Here is a 23,473-nt window from a genome sequence, read left to right on the forward strand (position 1 = left end):
CCTCCGGTGGTAAAGTGGTTAAGAGAGGAAAAGAAAAGTCAGCTTTTGCTGCAATACTCCCCTTTAATCCACAACTGCCCCCTATAGTATTTTTTTCCACCAATAGATGGCACTCCAATTCTGGGCAAATGAAGGGCAGCATCATTCAAGCAGCTTCATCAGTACCCAGAGTATTACTGCACTGCATGGAGAACAAAACTCATTACATGAACACAATTCAAAAAGTAGTAACAACCTCCCACCAACACTGCCAGAAAAGTGAAAGAACCCATGATGTCTTCATGGTCAGGAGACCATTGTAAAAAGGTATGTATGTATATATACCATGAATATATATCACTGGGCCTTACGTCAATATGGTGTAATGGTTGTGTGGGCTTGATTTGGAATGGATTGCATACGTTTTGGCAGCTTGTTTAACACCAACAGCCTGCTTCGTAATTCACTTCAAATCAAGTCTTTTTTTTCCTGGGTCTGGATCCTTTAAATACTAAAAAGTCTAGAGACTAGATTAGTATCCTGTGTGGGCACGCTCATTTGTCTGGAAATGTGCACAGGAGCATTGCATGGAGGTCTGCATGTGTATCCAATTCCAGAATTGGCACTGATTGCACTATTTAAAGCGTAAATAAACCCTCCTTCCATTTTTAGCCAAGGATGCTGCCATCTTGGCCTATTTTTGATTTTCAACTGCCACAATGCTGCACATCAGTTATGATCAGTTATGACACCAGCTATTTGGTAGTTTGACAGTTCGTTTGAGGGAGCACAACTAATGTGACAGTTAGAATTCCTGGCACGGGCATGTGTAACTGTTTTTTTAAACCCGGTAAATCGATTGGTTCCGCTTTAAAGTAAGGAATAGTGAGAGATGGTTGCTGGGATGATCTTCAGCTAGTCTGTGATCCCTGCTTCCGTGTATTCTGTTCTTGTGCCTATCCTGACTTCCTTTTACTGAATCCGCCTGCCTGATTTCTGGTTGTGATCTCAACTCATTTAAGGACCTTGCTTCTACTGATCTAGCCTGTATGACCCTGGATTTGGCTTCTGACCACTCCTTTATCTCCAACTCTACTGACCACCCATGTATGACCTTGGTGTGGCTCCAGACCCTGACTCTCTAACCTACATCCAATTGCTCACCAGTGTATGACCTTGGCTTGGCTCTTGGCTTGGCTCTTGACATGGCAACCCTCCTGTCTTTCCCTGGTCCTATCCTGCATCATCTCTTAATACCATGAGTGTCAACATTCCGCCAACTGCTGGGCTCCACCTTCTCCTCTAGAGAGTCTCATTGTGATCCTGCTGAAACACCCATCTCTCAGCCAGTAAGCTATCCTGCTGACCACCTCCAGGAGCAGCCACCAGCGGACTAGACTTTCAGTACCCTCACCACTTTGTGACTTGCACTGCCTGCCACCACCTTCAGGCTTGGACTTTTGCATTGGTTTAGTGCTGAAACTTACAGTATATGACATAAAAAAATATGAAAAATAGACCTGGGGAAAAGTATCTTACCTTTATCACTGGTCTCTGCAGCTGCAGTCCTTCCACTGTCTGGTACTCTGGACTCAGCATGAGCCACTGATCTTTCCAAAGACAGTTCAGCCTGGTGCAGCTTTCCAGCCTCAGAGAAGGCCATCTCCATCCGGATGTCATTGCCCTGGACCTCATAGATGAGCCCTGTGTGATAGACAGAGAAGGAGGTATTTGTCAGTCATCCAAGCCTGACTGTTCCAATCCACATTTATCTAAATATATCAGAGCTTGGAGAAATGTCCCAGAACAATTTTAGATAAAAAAAGTGAAACTGGTGGAACTATTATTTCTAGAGAAGGAAAAATGCCAAAATATTGGTGCCTTAGGACAGTGGTCCTCAACCCTGGTCCTCGGGGCCCACTAACAGGCCAGGTTTGCAAGATAACTGAAATACATCCCAGGTGATATCATTTGCTGCTCTGTGATTGCAGTACTCTAGTCTGCATCTCCCGAAGATAATACTTAAAATCTGGCCTGTTAGTGGGCCCTGAGGACCGGAGTTGAGGACCACTGCCTTAGGACATACAGTAGTAGATTAACTTTAGCAAACAGACCGATCTCCCACCCCTTCTCACCTCAAATCCTTACTAATTTTGCGCCCCATGCTATGCCATTGATGAATGATCTGATGTACGCTATAAATCCCAAGGTTTGTGAGTCCCTGACCATCACATGTGTATGAGCTTGGTGGGCATTCTACTCAAAAACCATGGGCATTAATACTGTGTTTCCCCCTATTTCACAGGTCGAAAAGCCCTAACTTCTCTGCAAAGACTTTCCATAAGATTTAGAAGCGTGTCTTTGGAAAAAAAACATGTACATACCTAGCACCGTCCAAGCCAAGACACTGCTCGGGTGAACACAAGTTGCGTTTTCAAAAAACACCTCGGCTTCCTCATTGTTATTCAGCAGAACAGCAACTATACCACACAGGAGCAAACTGAACATAGAAGAAATAGTATTACCACATGTGCACACCCCAGCCACTAGAGGACAGACATACATGATTATTCGAAGGGCCCTTGAACACACAAAATGAGAAGAAAGTACAGCCCGGAGCAAAATATCGAATAAATAAGTGAAGGTCTAGCATGACTGGGCCAACAGGGGAATTAGCCTAGCAGGGGTTAAAAAAAGTTAGGCAGTCATGGGGGTTTTCTGCTATTGGCCAAGGTTAGATAAGGGAGGGGCTGCAGAGGGGGGAGTTAGCTCACTGCAGTCTTTCCCGGGCAGCAGTTTCAGCGTGGGTGGAGGAGCATTCCCGCCCGCCCGCCCGCCCCTACATTGGAATGTCCGTTTCATGTGCTTGTTATTGATTGTATGGTTGGGTCTTTGGAGGTGTTTCTGTTAAAACCTGCTGTACTTAGCAGCTGAGGGACCCATCTAAGGTATGGAGTCACCTGGGGAATACCAGTTAATAGATGGGTTAACTGGTATTTTAAATTGGGAGGTATCTGCTGTGTGTTGAGGTCGTCCCCGAGCCGGTGCTGAGGCTGGGGACAGTTAAGAGTTACACAGATACAAAAATGGTACTTGTTATTTGGGACCTCCAAAGTTCGGCAACCTTAGGTTATCTTTTATTATACTATTTTGGTTCCTTTTCTAAGGAACGTGTTATATATATTTTTGTTATTGGTTAATAAATGGCCACGTTGGCCAATTTTACTCCAATAATGGTGTCCGTGTATTTATTGCAGGAAGTGTATTTAAGGGGTTTGGGATAAGGGTTATGGTATTGTCCTAATTACATCTGGGGTGCCTTAGTCATGTGGGTTATCTATTCAGACGGTGGTTGCTCTGGAGTGTTGATTACCTGTGTAAATGTTGCCGGTTTAGAAGCAAGGCCTCCTGGAAGCATTGACGAGCTTTGATAATATCACCAACCAAAAGGCTGAAACTTCCATACTCCAACCAGTGATCAGGAGACTGACGATCACGAGCCAATCTCTACAGAGGAATGACAAAAACAGAAGGGACATGTATATGGCTCTCACTAATCAGATAAACTGGAAACGAAGATGCTAATTGACATACACTCTGATTTTTATACTAGGAAAAATGCATGGCACCATACAAATATGGGGGTTCTTAAAGTGGAACTCCACTATGTCTGAGGCCCACAAACTGAAAACATCACCCCTCCCCCATCCCTGCATTTTAAGGCGTGGCCATTTTGATGGGCAGATGATTCATGTAGCATTTACTTCTTGGAATCCAACTGCCCTCAGCTCAGGCAGGAAGGTGTGCTTAGCTGAGAAAACCCCTCCTGAAGACCCCTGGGATATATGGCATCATTTTGTCCTAGGCCAGAAACCAGGAAAGAAATATAAAAAAAATACTTAAGACAAGTAAATATATTATACGTTCCTATCTTTTTACTCATGCTAGCAGCATAAGGATTTAAAGTAGTTAATGTTGACGACATCACTTTTTACTTTGAAAGTTTATTTAAAGCCAAAACTTATTTTTCTTAGTTTCAGATAGAGCAGGAAACTGTTAGAAGCAGTTAAAATAAAGCTCATAAATTTTCTAGAGGCAATAATGCAACAAGTGCAATAGAAAAATTGTAAGAAAAGCTTTTCCCACAAATGTTTGTTATACAATTGTTGTATTATGGCCTCATTAAACATTTCAGGTGTATAGGTGGTGTGCTTGTAGGCAAGTGCAGTTAGCTAGTCTACCACTAGGTGGCTCTGTGCCAGGGTAGTGTCTGGTTACAGTAGGTATCAAGTACACTAGACCCTAAGGTAGCGCCCTCTGCAGTGATGTCATGGGTGAGTCAGTGCCCATATTTAAACCAGGTTGGGATGGACCCTTGTAAACTTGGGGCATGGGAGCCAAACACCCCACACCAGCACATATGTAACCAGCATGTGGAGGCCCTGTAAAAGGCAGGAGGCCAAGATAGAGTAGACATGCACCCAGGAGAGCCAGGGCTAGGGTGGACCGCAAAAGACCTTTTAGGCCAGGCCAAGAGTTCCCTGAGGGAGGCGTCTCCTCTGGAGGGTCCTGGGCGATGTGTACTTATGAAGGAGGTGTCTTCAGAAAGCCCATGCATGTGAATTCCGAAGATGGAAGATGGTGGAAGGAGAGACTGTTAAAGAGAGATGGATGCTTAAAGTGCTGAATATGCTTTCATGCGTGTCTACTATGGACCGTCCACTAAATGTGATTGACTGTGTAATGTCAAGTAACTCTGGAATATATGTCCTTGTAATGTAACTGGTATACCTTTTCCTGAATTCCATCAGTAATGTCCAGAAAATCTACTCATTCGTACGGACATTCCTTCCTTGGGATGTAAAAGATAATGGCCGGGAATAGTGTGTGGAGGCCTCTGGCATGGAGTGTGCACAATATGATGGAGGGTTCAGTCTCAGCAGGAGGGATAGTGTTCTAGCAAAAGGACAGAAGCGGGGCAGGGACATGTGCTCTTGGTGCCAATTCTAACCCATCACAAAGCCCCTCTTAAATGCTGACTATTTCTGAATTGAACTATAATTCTGTAGCACTATAATCTGGGGACCTCTCTGCAGTTGGGACAAGGCTATGATGGTGGATAGATTGCACTAATGGATTATTTCATCAATTTCTTTGTCTACCCTCTCCATTTGACCTGGTGGTCACTGTCACCGGAACAAGACTGGAACAAGAGGTGAGAGTAGACTTTCCAACAAGGACACATGTTCTGGTGACAAATCCCTAAGAGATTTTCTCTAACATATAGTGTAAAGTATGAATATCTTGAAGCTATGCTCCAATTAAGCAGCGCATATCTTGCCATACAAATAAAGGTGCATATATATTTAAAGGGCTATAATGACATAAAATGCTCTTAAAATAATACCAATCCTAATAGAAAGTGAATATGTAATACCAAAAATAAATTAATATATTAAAGTGCTCTGTGGTAATTCATATAAACATACGTATACAAATCAGCCAATGACGAAACGCGTTAGGGCGTGGACACGCGGTGACCATAGCAACCCTACGTCCCGGACGTCTGACGTCACGCCAACCCGGAAGTCGGAACCCGATAGTCGTCCGGCGTTCTCAGCCGATACTTCGGCTCCACAACGGGACGGCGGGAGCCGTGCAGGTAGCCCGGTCCGGGACCACAGTCTGTTTTATCCTTGATGCTATTGAAATTATTTTATTTTGTGAGTGCATATTGTTTATTTTATTTTATCAAATTGCATGTGTATGGAATCACGCTATGAGCGTTTTTTATTTATACATGAAATGACATACATGGAGTGATCCAGCCTGCAGCCCTAAAGAAGTCCGGAGTTGGGCTAGGAAAAACATCTGAGTGGTTTGATCTGTATATTTCCTGTGGTGAGCAGTCATCCTTGAGAGGTTCCTTGTCTGGCAGATTGAGGCTTTCCATCCCGAGCATACTTTGTTGGGCGCTTATTACCCCTCAGTGAGGTACGTGGGCACTGCTTGGGGGGCATGCTGGTGTGGTGAAGGGGCTCCTTCTGGTTCACACTTCCTTTATGCCAGAGCACTGGAATACTCACAAAGGACTTTAAGATTGCAGATTATACCAGCAAGCTGGACTATATTTAATATGTCACAGGATGGACTATGTGACTAATCATAGCGCTGTTAGTGTATGCATGTGATTTATTATATGTATGCACCTGTTTTTACATACGTATACAAATAAATATAATTTGTATGTGAAACACATCAATCAATAAAAAGTGCTTTGTGCTCTGTGCAGCTTCAATTGATTACTCAATAAATCAGTGCAAAAAGTCCAATATTATTCCAGTGAGGTATTCACGACCATGCAGGGGAACAGTGGTGGTGGGTATCTCCTATTCACTCATGCAGGTATGGCCAGAATTCAAGCTTACCAGAGGGATATGATCCCTGTTACCTTATGGCAACCTGGATCCTACACGCTTTTTGCTAATATTTAGCTGATGGGTGGTCCTCTCTTCCACTTTACCTCAATCTGGGGTCACCTGTATTTCTCGAAGTGGATATTAGGAGAGAGACAAGGGACTTCTCATTGTGTAGTATTTTAAATAATCATTCCTTTTTATTATAGGTTAAAATGCGAGCTCATACAAAACAGTAAATCCATTAATGCCTATGTAGCATTATACTGAGAAGCTTTATGCACTTTACCGGATCGCTGGAGATATCAGACTGTTCTGGATTCAAGTCACGTCGTTCCTTCCTGGTTATTGCTCTGGCAAACGGCATGCGTTCCAGCTAAACTTCACAGTGAGGCGGCGTGCGTGTCAGCTTAACATGTTTCGTCATCACGTGATGTCTTCGGAAGCTTGAATTCTAGCCATACCTGCATGAGTGAATAGGAGATACCCACCACCACTGTTCCCCTGCATGGTTGTGAATACCTCACTGGGATAATATTGGACTTTTTGCACTGATTTATTGAGTGATCAATTGAAGCTGCACAGAGCACAAAGCACTTTTTATTGATTGATGTTTTTCACATACAAATTATATTTATTTGTATACGTATGTTTATATGAATTACCACAGAGCACTTTAATATATTAATTTATTTTTGGTATTACATATTCACTTTCTATTAGGATTGGTATCATTTTAAGAGCATTTTATGTCATCATAGCACTTTAAATATATATGCACCTTTATTTGTATGGCAAGAATTGCGCTGCTTAATTGGAGCATAGCTTCAAGATATTCATACAGTACTTTTTAAATTTGTGATTGTGAGGTAGCTGCAGTCTTGTTTACCCCCATACACATTTATTTTTACCACACTGGCGCGAGTATTTATAGCACTTGCACCTTGATATAGTTTAAAGCTCTGCGCAAACTGCTGGCGCCATAACCTTGAATAATTTTAACTTTGATTTCCTCTTATTTCTTATGGTGTGTGTGAGGAGGTTCAGTGTAGTCATCCTTCTATCTTAGTACCCATGGTCGATTTTTGTAAGGGCTTCCAGGGCTGCTAAGAACTGCTTTTTTCAAGTCCTCGTCCAAATCTTTTTATTTTTTGGCCCCATCATTTTGTCAAGAAGGACTGCCAGGAGAGATTTTAGAAAATTCAGCCAAACCACAGCTTATAGAATTCTCTAGATGTCCACTCCAGTGGTTAGCACTGTGGCCTTTAGCAATGGTGCCTAAGGTTCAGTTCCAACCAAGAACCTGTATGGATTGTGTAAGTTCTCCCCATGTTTGTTCAGATCAGCATTTCTCAACTTTTTGAGTTGTGGCACGATTTAAAAAGTATACAAAATTTTAAGGCACCCCAGTCTAAAATGCAAATGTTACTTATCAATGGGAAACCTGAGCCTTGGATGATGCACACAACCACATGATGAAAATGAACTTCACAACAGATGGACCCATTTCCATCAGAGGTCCTCCCATCACATCATTGTTCCCCTTTTACATCAGATGCCCCATTACATTAGAGGTCCCCTTACACATTAAAGTCCCCCCAGCACATCAAATTCCCCCCTATACATCAAAGCCCCCCCCCATCACCATAGCCAGAGACCCTCAATCCAGAGGCGTAACTAGAGCCTTCAGGGCCCCGATGCAAGAAACCATGAAGGGCCCCCCCAGATCCCTGGCCGGGGCCCTTCCCTTCAAGCCCAGGGCTCTTCCCACTAATCCTGGGGCTCTTTACTCTGGTTGCATGGCCTTTTATTACGGTCCCGCAGCAGGATCCTTTCACAAGTTCTGCAGTGGGCTCCCTTCCTGCAATCTTTGGGCCTCCCCACAGTGGTGCAATGCCAGGGCCCGGTCGCAAGTGTGACTTTTGCAATCCTGGAAGTTCACCCACTGGTTTGCTACTGGGCCCCCTGGAGCATGGGGCCCGGTAGCAATCGCAACCCCTGCAACCCCTGTAGTTACGCCCCTGCCTCAATCACATAAAAGCCCCCCATCACATCAGATTCTTCCCATCACAACAGAGTTCCCCACTGCATCATAACGACTTCTAATCCATCTCTGATCCAGGAAAAACTGGGTCTTGTGCTCAAGGCACCCCAGGAAAGCCAAATAGGCACCCTAGTTTAGAGATACTTGTTTTGATTTCCATTGGTTGCTCTGCTTTCCTCCCGAGATCTTACTAGTTGGTTTCTGGGACCTTGAAAAAAGTTGGACCTGAATGAGTGTGGTGGGGATAGGTGCCCAATGTCAATGTCTCTCTGTTCTTCGCAAATAGCTGCAGAATATTGTAAATTATTACACATACAAAGCATTTCCTTACCTCCTTATAATACATCTCAGCTAGATTATAATCTTCATTCATCTCTGCTTCCTTGGCAAATCGCAACAGCTGTTCCGTATCTGTCATAGGATCGGGGGGCGGCTCTTCTTTGTCATCAAATAGAGTCTAGGGGATGGAAGAAACAGAGGCTCACCCATTGCCAAATGAATGGACGTCCTCCCAAACTTTTGGAAAACCTGGTGTAAACCAATGTAAATGTCTATGTTCCCTTCTTCCCATATGTTAGACTTCTCAGAGCTCGGTGTTTCTTACCTTGTTCAGAGCAATGTGCATCTGGTCCACCAGGTAAATGTACAGCTCACTCAGGAATGCCTGCAGCTGGTCACGGTCCTCGAAAGCTGTGGTCCTCAGGTACTTCTCCCTGACAATCTTCACTACTGCGTGCTACACAAAAGATTTCATCATGCTTATATCTTGAAAACATTTTAATTAATTAATTTCTAAACAAAGATGGTGCTGCGCTGATCAGAGTGCTCAATGACAACAGATCGTTAAGCCCCGACCAACGCATTTCATCAGAATTGACATCATCAGGGGACCAGAAGCTTACAGTTAGGTGTTCACAAGTATATATTTAAATAAGATCTATTTAATATTTTATGGGGAATTAATTATTTCTATGATTTTGGTTGATATGATCTAATGTGATTTGACTCATTACTTTGTAGAATTTTGCACAATTTAAAGGGCATGGGCAGCACTATTAAATTAATAATACAAACGTACCTGCCTGCTCACAGTTAGCTACCAAATGTACATGCGTATCTCAGAGTGCATTCCTGGCACACTTTCGGTTGTGCCTGAATGACTTATTCTTTTGTGCACGTGCAGGATGACGCCATCCCTACCAATCAAGTAGCCACAATGTGCATTAGAAGCTGCAGCAAGTTACGGTAGATATAGCTCATTTTTTGGCTTAAGGACATCCAGTATCATCTAGATCTTTCAAATCTTTCAATCATGGAGGCGCAGCATCCTAGGCATAACCTAGAGAGGTCTGCTGTTTCCAGGAAATAATTACAGCCTCTCCTTCCAGCTTTTATCTGTCTGCATTGCAGAGGGAAGCAAAGATAACTAGTGATGATAACACTGGTTCCAAGTGCTAGGGAAATGTTTAAAAAAAATTGAAAGGTTTTGTATAAAATTTCATTAGTATGATGATGAAGGTAAAGAGATGAATCAGGGAAGGAAAATCAGCATTAAAAAAGGCTTCTTGGCTTTCACATGTATCAGGGTACGGAGAATAACCCCCTTGTCAAACTCTGTTCCTCTTATTTCTACTGTTTCTACCTTGATTTGTTCCTTGAAAGCAAAGTATTTTCCGGAGCAGTTTAACTCATAGTTGAGTTGACATTTCTGTTCTTCTAGAACTTGGGGATCCACCTCCACCCCGCTGGCAGCTTGCTGACCGAACAGATCGCAGTATTCCTCCAAAATGGCCTTTGTTATGCTGGTGACCTGGCTCTGAAAGTCAGCAACTGCCTGCAGAATTCAGAGAGACACAAGGGATGGTTAAAGAGGAACTCAAGACAAGCAGTTAAATACACAATGGAAATGCAAACATGCTTTTTACATTTTTATCCACCTATCCCATGCTGATACCTTATAATATACACTATATTGTAAAAAGTACTGGAATGCCTCCTTTACATGCACATGAGTATGGAGACTACTGCCTTTACATGCACATGAACTCTAATGGCATCCCAGTCTTAGTCCGTAGGGTTCAATATTGAGTTGGCCAACCCTTTGCAGCTATAACAGCTTCAACTCTTCTGGGAAGGCTGTCCACAAGGTTTAGGAGTGTGTCTATGGAAATGTTTGATCATTCTTCCAGAAGTGCATTTGTGAGGTCAGGCACTGATGTTGGACGAGTTGAGGTTGAGGTTAGGACTAGGGATGTAACGATATCAAAATCTCACGGTACGATACAATTTCGATATTGACCTCACGGTACGATATTTATTGCGATATTGTGGAAAATCTCATGGTATTGTTAAATAGCTCATGATAGTGTTTGTGATGATAATAGCGAAAAAATACCGACATTTATTCTGCTTTTGCCAGTCAACAGGCAATTTATTGTTGTATTTATGGATCCATGACAACATAAAACACTGATCACATAGTGCTTTTAAAGTGCAAGTTGTAGTCAGGAACATCAATATTCTGTATAGTAATATTTGGTTGCATAACTGATTCTTCTGTGCAATGTTCAAGTTAAGAAGCAGCTAGAACAATTGTAAACAAACAATAGGCAATTCCCTTTAAGTGCAAACAAAGATCAAGTTAAGTCAGGTTTAAATGTGCAAGGCAAATAAAGGCAGCCTTTTAAAACTGGTATTTAGGAACATAACTTAAACCTAAATTAAATAGTCAGTCAAAAAGCCTTTAAAAAAAACACTGACCTATCATTTAGCTTATGTTCACGTTTTTCATCAGAAAGATCAAAATATCTACATTGCAAGAAAAAAAAAAAAAAAAAAAAAAACAGTAAAAAAAATCCTTAAACTCTGGTCTATGTAGTTAACAATGATTTGTTCCGCGGGACTGTGTTTATTCCTCTTGCTTTTTGACGGACACCTGTCCTTTTTAATATTGTAACCCAACCACGACGATATCGAGGCGACCACGACGATACGATATCGCGATATCTTCGATATCGTTACATCCCTAGTTAGGACCCCCCCAAACTCGCTCATCCATGTTTTTATGGACCTTGCATTTTGCACTGGTGGGCAGTCATGTTGGAACAGGAAGGGGCCATCCCCAAACTGTTCCCACAAAGTTGGGAGCATGAAATTGTCCAAAATATCTTGGTATGCTGAAGCCTTAAGAGTTCCCTTCACTGGAACTAAGGGGCCAAGTCCAACCCTTGATAAACAACCCCACACCATAATCCCCTCTCCACCAAATGTTTTGGAGGGATGGTCCAATACTTTTGCCAATATACAGTAGTATGGATGTGCAAGTTTGGGGTGGAGGAACTTGACTGGCCTGCACAGAGTCCTGTCCTCAACCCGACAGAATACCTTTTGGATGAATTAGAGCGGAGACTGCGAGCTAGGCCTTCTCTCCAACATCAGTGCCTGACCTCACAGATGCGCTTCTGGAAGAATGGTCAAACATTCCCATAGACACACTCCTAAACCTTGTGGACAGCCTTCCCAGAAGAGTTGAAGCTGTTATAGCTGCAAAGGGTGGGCCAACTCAATATTGAACCCTACGGACTAAGACTGGGATGCCATTAGAGTTCATGTGCATGTAAAGGCAGTAGTCTCCATACTTTTGACAATATAGTGTATTTTAACTCCTAAGTGTGCATTAGATTTAAAATAACAGAGATAAATCCAAACCCCAGCAATTTTGTTTTAATTTGTTTTGGATAGAGCAGGGTCAGGGTTTTATTCTATGGAGAATTCTCCATTCTTATTTTGGAGATTACTGAGGTGTGTGTTTGCTGTTTTACTAAAAATTCTGATAAATTGCCTGACTGATCTCCCTGCTCCAAATGTTTCTGTTTTTGAAATAAAAAGGCTACCTTTAGCATTAGCAACTAAATGAAAAATATACTGGCGATAAGGACTTTCCCATCTTTGCTGATTAAAATTTGAATTATTAGTTATAAAATCCGCCTCTGCTTGGGCACATGCCCGTGCTAGCTCCTCCTCCGCTTTCCTAATATCCCATTTTATATATGCATTTGTAGACCTCCAGGCCCCCCTTACATATGCCTTAAGAAGGTCCCATGAGATCCTGTCCATCTGGAACTCTCCATGGGCCTCCAAAAACACCTTCAATTAATCTACTATCCTATTATTGGCTCCTATCTGAGACAACCGATAAGAATGTACTCTCCACCCTGGGCATCTTCCCATGGGGCATATTGTTAACTTGCATACCATGATCCGATACCCCCTGGGGAAGGTAAGCAATTGAGTCTACTAATGGTATTATTTTCTCACTCCCCAGTATTAAATCTATCCTAGACAAACATCTCTTACCGAACAGGAATATGCTCCAGTATGGGTGTTCTTCATCTTCCATATGTCTACCCAGCCAACCTCTTTAACAAATTTCCCAAGAATGCCCATTCCCCCTACTTGATCCCTGGGAGACTTTCCATATCTATCTAGAACAGAGTCCATTAACATATTAAAATCTCCCATAGATATAACATGGGCATCTGGGTATTGCGACATCAATAACACAGCTTCCTTTAACACCTTTATGTTAGCCAGGGGAGGGTTATAAAGTCCTATGATTACAAATAGTAATGCATACAACCTAGCATACACAAATATATATCTTCCATCCGGGTCTCTTTTAACCCGCATACATTCCCTAGATACAGTCCGGTGTACCATTAATGTGACACCCCTCGAATATATTGTATGGCATGACCAGTGAACCCATGGTTTTTTAAAATAGTCAAAATGCTCTTTGATCATGTGCATTTCTTGCAAACATAATATTTTAGCCTGGGACTTATGTATGATAGAAAATACTTGATTACACTTCAATGTTATCCGAAGGCCTCTTACATTCTGTGACGGCCTTCGGACACCCTGACTGGGTATCTCCGCCAAGAAGCTGCTTCCTAAGCTCTGGAACATGAGATCCGTGAATCTAGCTATAGTTACCCCAAGAACTAGACAGTACCAGTTTTGGAGTCAACCAGAATAAAACTGTTTATTCATACACAGGCACAAAGAGATATACACTGTGGGACAACCCCTCCCCCTTAGCAGCCAATCCACATACACATATACATCCCATAATAGGTTGATCTTAACGCAGACAGAAACAATAGATCAATGGAATACAAGTACTTAACAATAACAAACCCCACCCCTCCTCACTATCTAGCAAGGGTCTATGAGACACTCCTGCAATATTTTAGCAATCTGAAAAGTCAAACCGTTCATCTTCATATATTTCCTGAGGGACACTGTTCAGAAATATTATTTTGCCAAGTGAAAGAGCCCTTCACTCTTTCAATACAAACCACACATATAGAACTCAGATAACCGGGGTAACACGAAAGGCCAGTGTGGTTGTACAGCGAGTCTGATTAGTGCAGACCCAACTGGGGTTCTTGGGCACCCTGTGTCCCTAATAGACACAGGGTGACTTACACATAAGAGGGGCTGAGGAAGCTGGACAAGGAGTTTCCCGACCTTTCTAAAGTAATCTGGGTTCCACAAGCCCCCCACCCAAAGTGACTCCTGTCACTCATTCCATGTTAAAAATATGAACTGATTAGCCATACCCAGCCTGTCCTATATATAAATATATATATATTCCCGGAGCCGTTTGTTGCCGATCCTTGTTCCACCTACAGAGTTATAACACCCTTTGGGTCTTCAGAGCCGCGGGTCTATTACAGGATACTACCACGGACTAGAGGCTGAGCACGGAGCTCATGCTAACCACATCTGTCCATGGCAGCGGAAGCCATGCCCCCTCCCATAGACTCTTACTTATCGCAATCCAATGGCCGTGATATCCGCTGTTTTATTACATCCAGTGCCACAGGTCTTAGTCCTCTTGGCCATCCCTACGCATTACAGCCCCACAGATTTCTATAGGGGATGCATGGCTAGGACACTTACGACTTACACTGCTGGATGTAAACATATAACAAAACTGTTGCCACTAGGTCACGGTAGGTTCCCATGGAGAGGGAAGGTAGGTTAGGTTAGGTCAGGGCAAAGGGGCAAAATGGATAAGTGCACTCTGTCTTAAAGTTTACTTATCCTTTAAGAAAAATGTCAACCATTATGGGGCTCTGTTGTTTAATACAGTTATACGTACTCTGGAGCATCTACTGATGGCCTATACACAGCTGTGAATTATAAATTATGTCCATCAAAACCGAATCCTCACCTTCTGGGCGTTGGCTGTCCGCCGGTTAAGCTGTGCTCGGGGTGGGACAAGCTCCTTCACCCTGTGTGATGAGACAACATTGAGTGTGACTTTGAACATGATCTTGTATATATTATTACAAAGTGTCAGAATTCACAGCCATTCTTTATGGCTGGTGGCACTTGGGTGGTTTATTATTTTCCTGGTGAGGATCATATGTCAGGCTGATCACAGATTTCAGGGGCACTCTGAGAGTGAGACAGATATAGTTATAAATTGGCAGCTGTTATCCGACGCTGAGGTCTGCTGGTCGTAAACACTGGTGGAAGGGAATTAGCAGATGTGGAGCTGTGTGGTAGGTTTTGTGTCCCCAATACACTGACTGCTCTCTACACTCGAAGACTAAGATATGAAATTGTAAAAATGTATATGTATAAAAGTGCAAATGCCCATAGCAAGTCATTTCTACATTTCATGTACAGACTTTAAAGTATATCTATAGACATTTTTTTTGTGTTAATGTTTTATTGTTTTTGGATAGAGTATGGATAGGCTAGATCCCTGGTGTCCAACCAGTGGCCCAAGGACCGCACATCACATACCAAAGGGCACATGCGGTCCTTGGGTCGCAGGTTGGGCACCAGGGTTCTAACCTCAGACCTTGGACCTCGGCAGTCTTTAATGGGAACATTGATTAGAGTAATAGCATTACTCTCTACTAGCCTCATGTAACATGTCACCAGTTTTGTTTTGTCTTCTGACCCTCAATACCTCTATTAAGTCTGCAGGTTCTGAAGTCCTTTCAAGCTTTACATATTTAGAAAATTTTGCATGGCCCTTTTGTTGATGTCAGGGGCTGCCTTTAACGGCCCCTTTTAGCTCATAAGTTGACAACAGATGGGTTAGAACCTAGTAAGAAGGGTGCCCACTTGACCAGATGTCAGAGAGTAAGCGTGTGCCAACTTTAACAGAGAGCAGGGTGGTGTAGACTTGGAGGCACCAAAAGCAAATTAGTGGATGGAGTACTTCACTTGGGCCATGTTCACATCATTGGGTAGTGGGAGTGAGTGTTCCCGTGGGACTGAGTGTTCCCTTGATATGTTCCCGTGGGACGGAGTCTTCCCTTGATATGTTCCTGTGATATGCTCCTTCTCCTCCTGTGTGCATGGCGGGATGTGTAAATTTGATCATTCAGCTGCTGGACTTTACACTTCCTGCAGTGCACACACAGGAGGAGAGGGGTGGGAGGAGAAGGAGCAGATCGTCTCTCTCCTCTCCCATCCCAGCGAGGACGGAGGTAGAGGGAGCTCTCAGTGTCTCAGTGCAGGCTCTGTGCTGTATGAGAGAGACACTCTCAGCTCAGAATCCTGCTAAGGTGGCACAGATGGGCACTGATAGGCAGCACTGATAGGCAGGGCCGATGCTTCCACTAGGCAAACTAGGCAGCCGCCTAGGGCGCATTGCCCCCTAGGGGTGCAGCTACGAGTCAGCACTCTCTCTCCATCATAAATGATCCTTGTGAGCTGAGGGGAGGGATGGCAGTGGGGGAGGAAGAAGGGACAGAGGAAGATGCCAGGTGTCTTGGGCAGTGGCGGAACTACCAGGTCCTGGCTTTCCACCACTGTTGGGGGGGGGAGGGGCACAAGTAGCTGGTCTTGCCTAGGGCGTAAAATAGTATAGCAACGGCCCTGCTGATAGGCAGCAGTGATGGGCACTGATGGGCAGCACTGATGGGCACTGATAAGCAGCATTGATGAGCACTGATAGGCAGCTCTGATAGGCTGCACTGATAATTTGGGCACTAATGATCAGTGCTCAGATTATCAGTATAAACAATATACTGATGCACTGTCTTGCTGGTTAACAGCTCTCCTTTCCTCACACAGACACAGCGTGGGAGGAAAGGACTGCTGATAAACGGCAAGTCTGTTTACAGGTGATCAGCTGTGATTGGCCCTTTACTGCGATCTGTGACTTTAAAGCTGAACGTCAAGAAAAGCAATATTGTCTACTTCCTTTTATTATGTGTATTCTTCTTGAATCTTGGTGTGTTTATGTATTTCTTTTAGATCTGTGCAGTAATCCAGTGTGGGACTTTACTTCTGTGCAAGAACTTCCTGTGATAAAGACCGCTCACTGCTGCTCTCTCTCCTTGTGCAGGGTGACTGGTCCTGTCCTGTGGTGGGTGGAGTCTGCTGGGCCCCTCCCACATCTCTTATTTCTGCACAGGCTACGTACAGCACAGTGATAATGCCACTGCAACCTTTACAATGTAATTTTTGGGTTTGCAAAGGCAATCGGTGGCTTTTAAGAAATATATTTAAACAAAAGTTTTTGTGTCGGCAGTTCAGCTTTATGATTAGACTGTTGAACAGACATAGAAGAGCTGATTTGGATACTTACTTCAGCTCCATCTCCTCCGCCATGCGTTTGGGCACCAGGGGTTTCTCCAGACTGAACTCTAGCACCAGGTAAGCCCCAGAATCCACATATTGCTGTAGAGAAGGGAAGGAAAGGAACCCATGGGTGAGTGCCACTTCGCAAAAGAAGTTATTGGAACTCCACAACACACACAAGCACAACAGCAAGGATAGTGGGGATAGTGCTGGGCCATAATGGGAAGGTTGACTTGTATTTTCAATATGTGAGCACCCACTATACAAAAAGGTGGTTTATAAAAATAGCGTTCCATAAAAAATAGCAAAGTAAGTTGATTAGCAAAAAAACCCATTCAATTTCATAAAAAAAAAAAAAAAAACAAAGAGAAAAAAAATTCAAACAGGTTATAACCCTGACTTACTCTAAAATGAAAAAAATAAAAGTTTTGCCTTTAGTGGAAACAAAGAAAGAATGGGAAAGAAGAAGAAGAGAGCAGGAAGAGGAAAGAAGGCAGAAGAAAGAAGAGGAAAGAAGAAAGAAGAAGAAGAAAAAAGGAAGAAGAAGGAAGAAGAAAGAAGAAGAAAAAAGGAAGAAAAAAGGAAGAAGGAAGAAGAAAGAAGAAGGAAAAAGGAAGAAGGAAAAAGGAAAAAGGAAGAAGGAAGAAGAAGGAAGAAGGAAGAAGGAAGAAGAAGGAAGAAGGAAGAAGGAAGAAGAAGGAAGAAGGAAGAAGGAGGAAGAAGAAGGAAGAAGGAAGAAGGAGGAAGGAAGAAGAAGGAAGAAGGAAGAAGGAGGAAGAAGGAAGAAGAAGGAAGAAGGAAGAAGGAAGAAGGAGGAAGAAGGAAGAAGGAGGAAGAAGGAAGAAGGAAGAAGGAGGAAGAAGGAAGAAGGAGGAAGAAGGAAGAAGGAAGAAGGAGGAAGAAGAAGGAAGAAGGAAGAAGAAGGAAGAAGGAGGAAGAAGGAAGAAGGAAGAAGGAAGAAGGAGGAAGAAGGAAGAAGGAAGAAGGAGGAAGAAGGAAGAAGGAAGAAGAAAGAAGGAAGAAGAAGGAAGAAGAAGGAAGAAGAAAGAAGAAGAAAAAAAGAAAAAAGGATGAAGGAAGAAGAAAGAAGAAGAAAAAAGGAAGAAAAAGAAAGAAGAAGAAAAGAGCTGATAACTTGCACTCAAGTAACCAGAAAAGGGTTGACTTGTATTTGCAATATGTGAACATCCACCATACACAAAGGTGGTTTATAAAAAAACAGTTTTATAAAAAATAGCTGGAAAAAGTTTGCTTAACAAAAAAAAATCTTTTTTCGTAGACGAACAATCAACTTAAAATCGACTTGAAAAAAAGGCCAAACCTTTTTTAGTTTAGGATAGAGTGGAGAGTGATTACAACCCCTGTCAGGTCTCTATTTCTGTCTGTGTCCCCTTTAGGGAGATTTGCCCTCTCTATTTGTTTAGTTTACCATTATCATTGAATGTGAAAAGTAATTCCCAAATTTTCTGTTGTCTGTAGAACAGTAATAGTGGGGAAAGCTTCCAATCGGGACACTAGTTCTGGGGACAACCAGGAATTCCTCAGTTTGGAGAGATTTCCTATCACTTCCTGTTTTGGCTATGGAACAGGAAGTGAAAGGAAATCTCCAAATGGCACACAAATAGCAAAAAAAAATAATAATAATTCTAACGAGTTATAACCGTGACTTACTCTATCCAAGATGAAAAAAAAAAGTTTTGTCTTTAGTTGTAGTTTAAATTTGAACTTATTATTGCAGTGTTTACATTTTTGATCACTGTCATATTTGTACAATTTTACCCTTTAATATTTTGTATTGAATAATAAAAGAGAAGTGTGGGATTTCAAAATAACAAATAACCATACTCACCCAGGTAGATGCAACATTGTTGAGCGTCACGCTGAGCGACTGAGCCAGCTGCCCCTCAGGCATCTGGGCAGATACGGACATTAAAGTTGGTATACCTTCGTGGTATGGACGGCTGTGTGATGTCAGCCATCAGCGGGCTTTACCCGGCTGAATCTGGGTCACAGGAGTGGGGAACTATGATTTGGCCCTACTTCTCCATTAAGATTTTAAGATTAGCCTTAAGAGGGAGCTTGACACAGTTACTTAGCCTCCCCCTCGACTACTGAGGAGATATTCGCCTGCACAGGGAGTGCATTGTTTTTAGTGAGTCTGAAGACCCATAGACTTGTTTTTATCCACTTCAGCTCCGGAAGGTTTTACCCCCCTTAATGACCAGGCCGATTCAGCACTGCATTAATTTAACTAAAAATTGCGCGGTCGTGCGACGCTGTACCCAAATACAATTAATGCCCTTTTTTTCCCACAAATAGAGCTTTCTTTTGGTGGTCTGATCACCTCTATTTAGATTTTGTGTTATAAACAAAAAAAGATCGACAATTTTGAAAAAAACAAAAAACAATATTTTTTACTTTCTGCTATAAAACATTCTCAATAAAAAAATAAAAAAATAATTAATTTTTTTATCAGTTTAGGCTAATTTGTGTTCTGCTGCATATTTTTGGTAAAAAAAAATCCCAAAAAGCATATTTTAATTGGTTTGCTCAAAAGTTATCGCATCTACATACTATGGGATAGATTTTTGGACTTTTTATTTTTGTTTTTATTAGTAATGGGGCGATAAGCAATTTTTAGCGGGACTGTGACATTGCGGCCGACAGATCGGACCCCTAACTGACATTTTTGACACCAATACAGTAATCAGTGCTAAATAATATGCACTGTTACTTTATAAATGGCACTGCCAGGGAAGGGGTTAATACTGGGGGTGATCAAAGGGTTAAATGTATGCCTAAATGTGCTTACTAACTGTGGGGGGCTCTGTGACAGGCACACAGAGATCGGTGTTTCAGCTTAGCTGAAACACACAATCTCAGTGTGCCTGTCTAAGAGAAGAGCCGTCTGCTTTGTTTGCATTGGCAGGCGGCTCTCCTCTCAGTTTCTCTGAAGATTGCGGGAGGCCGGCGGAGATCGAGACCGCTCCTTCCCCCGGTCTGCTGTGTCTAATCACAGTGGGAGCGCAGCTCTGGCAGCGCAAGCGCGTCCCTGTAACCGCATGCACATAATCATGTAGCTCTACGTGTTTATGTGCAGCCAAGCCACCCTGCCGCAGTAAATATGCGTGGGGCGGCCAGCAAGTGGTTAAAGTGTTTGTTACCCTAAAAAAAAAAATAGATCCTGTTCCCTTAAGCCTGTTATACAGCACAGTGCTTGTGCTGTGTAATTTGGCCCCTTGTATAACCTAAAATACTTGGCTGATACTGCCTGGTTCTGCCCTCCCCCCTGTAAACTGACCACGGTTTATCGTGGCTGCTGAGCCCTGACACCGTGGTCAGTTTACGTGCCTCCATCATTCGCGGTGTCTTGTCTCTGCTCTCCTTGTCCTCTCCCTGCCTGTCAGCTCCAGACACTGACCGACCCCCCCCTACTGCTGCTATAAAAAACGATATCATCTGAATACTATCCCATCTGTTATTTAATGCTATGTGTCCCAGTGCCTGTGTTGTATAAAAAAAAAAATGCTGATTTCTACCTTATCTTACTTAGAGCGTCTCTTGGCGCTCACGTGACACATCGGCTCTCTCCTCTCTGATAGCTATAGCGGGCGAGGCCAAAAATCCCCCCGCTGACGTCAGAATTGTTTTGAGGATCCTTGCACTAGTGATAAAACCCTAAAAAAACAGTAAACTTCAACTGACTTTCCAAGGCCTTATGTATATCCAGGTAGGCTTATAGACAGAAAGGATAAACAAGGCTAGTTATCCAATGACTGGCTACTTTAAAGATAAGCCCAGAGGAGACCTCACAGACTGAACTACTTTATCCTGTATTCATTTCACCAGCTAAAGACATTCATATAATATTCAGTCACTTCACAATTTCTATGTTGCAAATTATCAGGAGCTTGTGTGATATAATCTGTATATATACAGTGCCTTGCAAAAGTATTCGGCCCCCTTGAACTTTTCGACCTTTTGCCACATTTCAGGCTTCAAACATAAAGATATAAAACTGTAATTTTTTTGTGAAGAATCAACAAGTGGAATGAAATTTATTGGATATTTCAAACTTTTTTAACAAATAAAAAACTGAAAAATTGGGCGTGCAATATTATTCAGCCCCCTTAAGTTAATACTTTGTAGCGCCACCTTTTGCTGCGATTACAGCTGTAAGTTTTGCACATCGAGAGACTGAAATTTTTGCCCATTCCTCCTTGCAAAACAGCTTGAGCTCAGTGAGGCTGGATGGAGAGCGTTTGCAGTTTTCAGTTCTTTCCACAGATTCTCGATTGGATTCAGGTCTGGACTTTGACTTGGCCATTTCAACACCTGGATATGTTTATTTGTGAACGCCCAATTTTTCAGTTATTTATTTGTTAACAAAGTTTGAAATAGCCAATAAATTTTGTTCCACTTCATGATCGTGTCCCACTTGTTGATTCTTCACAAAAAATTACAGTTTTATATCTTTATGTTTGAAGCCTGAAATGTGGCAAAAGGTCGCAAAGTTCAAGGGGGCCGAATACTTTCGCAAGGCACTGTAAACCAATGGGTTATAAACAATTCTACCTGACAAACATAATGGACATATTTATATGATTGTAAATCAGAAAATAATACAAAGATATGTTACACTGGCAAGATATTCCATTGCCGGAAAAACGGTGTTATTATGACTACAGTTTTTTATTGGTAATCTATAATATTAGGAAAATGTGTGTGTGTGTGACATGACTATATTCAAATAATAGTGTGTTTTAGTATTTTACTAAATATTTTGCGTATTCCTTTTGCTCTATATGGAATTAAAACTTCTGATCATCAAAAAAATTGGTACTGTCAAATGTTGCTGCATTAGAAATGTATACTTATCTGATGTTGTTACCAGATCTCCTAACACTACACAATATATATGTATTATGGCTCCTTTCCACTAAGCGGTACGGTACGGTTCGGTTCGGTATGCAATTTTTGCCGTTTCCATTGTGAATGGTACCCTAATTCCGAACCGTACCATACCACTTTTTTGGGACCCTTTTGTTGGGGTACCAAGCACATTAGTACCGTACCAACAGGGTGGAGCTACACTCTGCAGAACCTTGATTGGTTGATAGAGAATCGTCGATCACAGCTTTCCTGCTACACCACGCCTATCATGAAAGGGTACTATTGGCAGTGGAAACGCAAGGTGTACCGTTCCGAACCGTACCGTACTGAACCGAACCGCACCGTACCATTTAGTGGAAACGAGGTATTAGAAATATTACATGGTCACACTTGTATCATGAGGAAGTGCACAGTCCTACAACAAGTTATTTAGAACAAATATATCCCTGGTCTTAGAATGCCACTTGGTGGCTAAGAGAGGCAATGCCTAATCCAATAACGGAACCAATATTTAGCTACATGAACCAGTGGAAAGAAGTTCCACCTTCTGGGCAAGGCTTATTCAAATTTTTATGAACTTATTGTGCAGAACGGTATATAGGACCAGGAGAGGAAGCCATAGGGGACGCTTGACTCGACACGACACACTGCACTTCATTCACACCTCAGACACTTATCACGCCTCATCATTTGACACTTTAAGGGACGCCAAGATGCAGCTTCACCTAGATGAGAAGGCATTTTGGGAAAGGCAGCCAACTTAGGGGACTCTGGTATCGACCAATGTAAACCAGCAGCTATTTTGGAAGGGCAATTATGTTATAATGATCTGTTCCTGATTCATTGAATATTTGAATACTGATTCTTGATTTTTCATAACATTTAGATTATTATTTCCCCGATTTAAAAACCATTGTGGATTTTTCTTCAACTTTATTTTTGTTTTTTTAAATGTTATAATCTTTTTTTTTTTTTTTACGTAGTTTAACTCTTATTCCTGCTGCAGAGGAGTAACTGTTGGCTGCGTAAATCGCAGACTTTTTGCTGATAGTTAATTATATATATATATATATATATATATATATATATATATGTTTTTTTGTGTCTATGGGGAGAAATTGATCCTTTCGTTACATTCATATTGTATCAAAACCCATTAGCAAGTGTTACATAATAATTTGTATTTCATGTAAGATTTTATTTTTGTCCATCCATAATTTTACTTTTTATTGTGAATACATGTCTAGTGAATAAATATTCCATTTGAAGTCTGTATTCATATTGTTTGATCTGTGTTTTTAACCTTCCCAAGTGTGGCTCGGGGTTAAATTTCAGTGCCAAAAGCGGTAACCCCGAGCCACACTCGGGGTACCGCTAGGAAGATCGCTGGATCCTGTAAGAGAGGGTACTCACCTTGTCCCCGGGATCCAGCGATGTATCCCGGCAGTGTGCAGCGGCCGGATCTTCCTCCCGATGCTCTGTGCCCCGGCTTCCGTCTCCTGCGACGTGACGCTCGCAGGGGGGT

The 23,473-nt window shown here is 42.3% G+C and overlaps 1 protein-coding gene across 1 annotated transcript in view; it reads right to left on the minus strand.

Moving 5' to 3' along the window:
* Positions 1-23,473, minus strand: part of CFAP70 (cilia and flagella associated protein 70) — a 103,384-nt gene that overhangs the window by 39,487 nt on the left and 40,424 nt on the right. Inside the window, exons 13-20 of the mRNA XM_082260131.1 lie at positions 17,063-17,154; positions 14,681-14,741; positions 10,082-10,273; positions 9,044-9,175; positions 8,771-8,896; positions 3,353-3,486; positions 2,364-2,479; positions 1,519-1,683 (exon numbers count right to left, since the gene is read on the minus strand). Coding sequence (XP_082116257.1) covers positions 1,519-1,683; positions 2,364-2,479; positions 3,353-3,486; positions 8,771-8,896; positions 9,044-9,175; positions 10,082-10,273; positions 14,681-14,741; positions 17,063-17,154 — 1,018 coding nt within the window. The remainder of the gene's footprint in view (positions 1-1,518; positions 1,684-2,363; positions 2,480-3,352; positions 3,487-8,770; positions 8,897-9,043; positions 9,176-10,081; positions 10,274-14,680; positions 14,742-17,062; positions 17,155-23,473) is intronic.

Source organism: Pelophylax lessonae, assembly GCF_965119305.1.
Source record: "Pelophylax lessonae genome assembly, chromosome: 6".
In the NCBI taxonomy this organism is placed as follows: domain Eukaryota; kingdom Metazoa; phylum Chordata; class Amphibia; order Anura; family Ranidae; genus Pelophylax; species Pelophylax lessonae.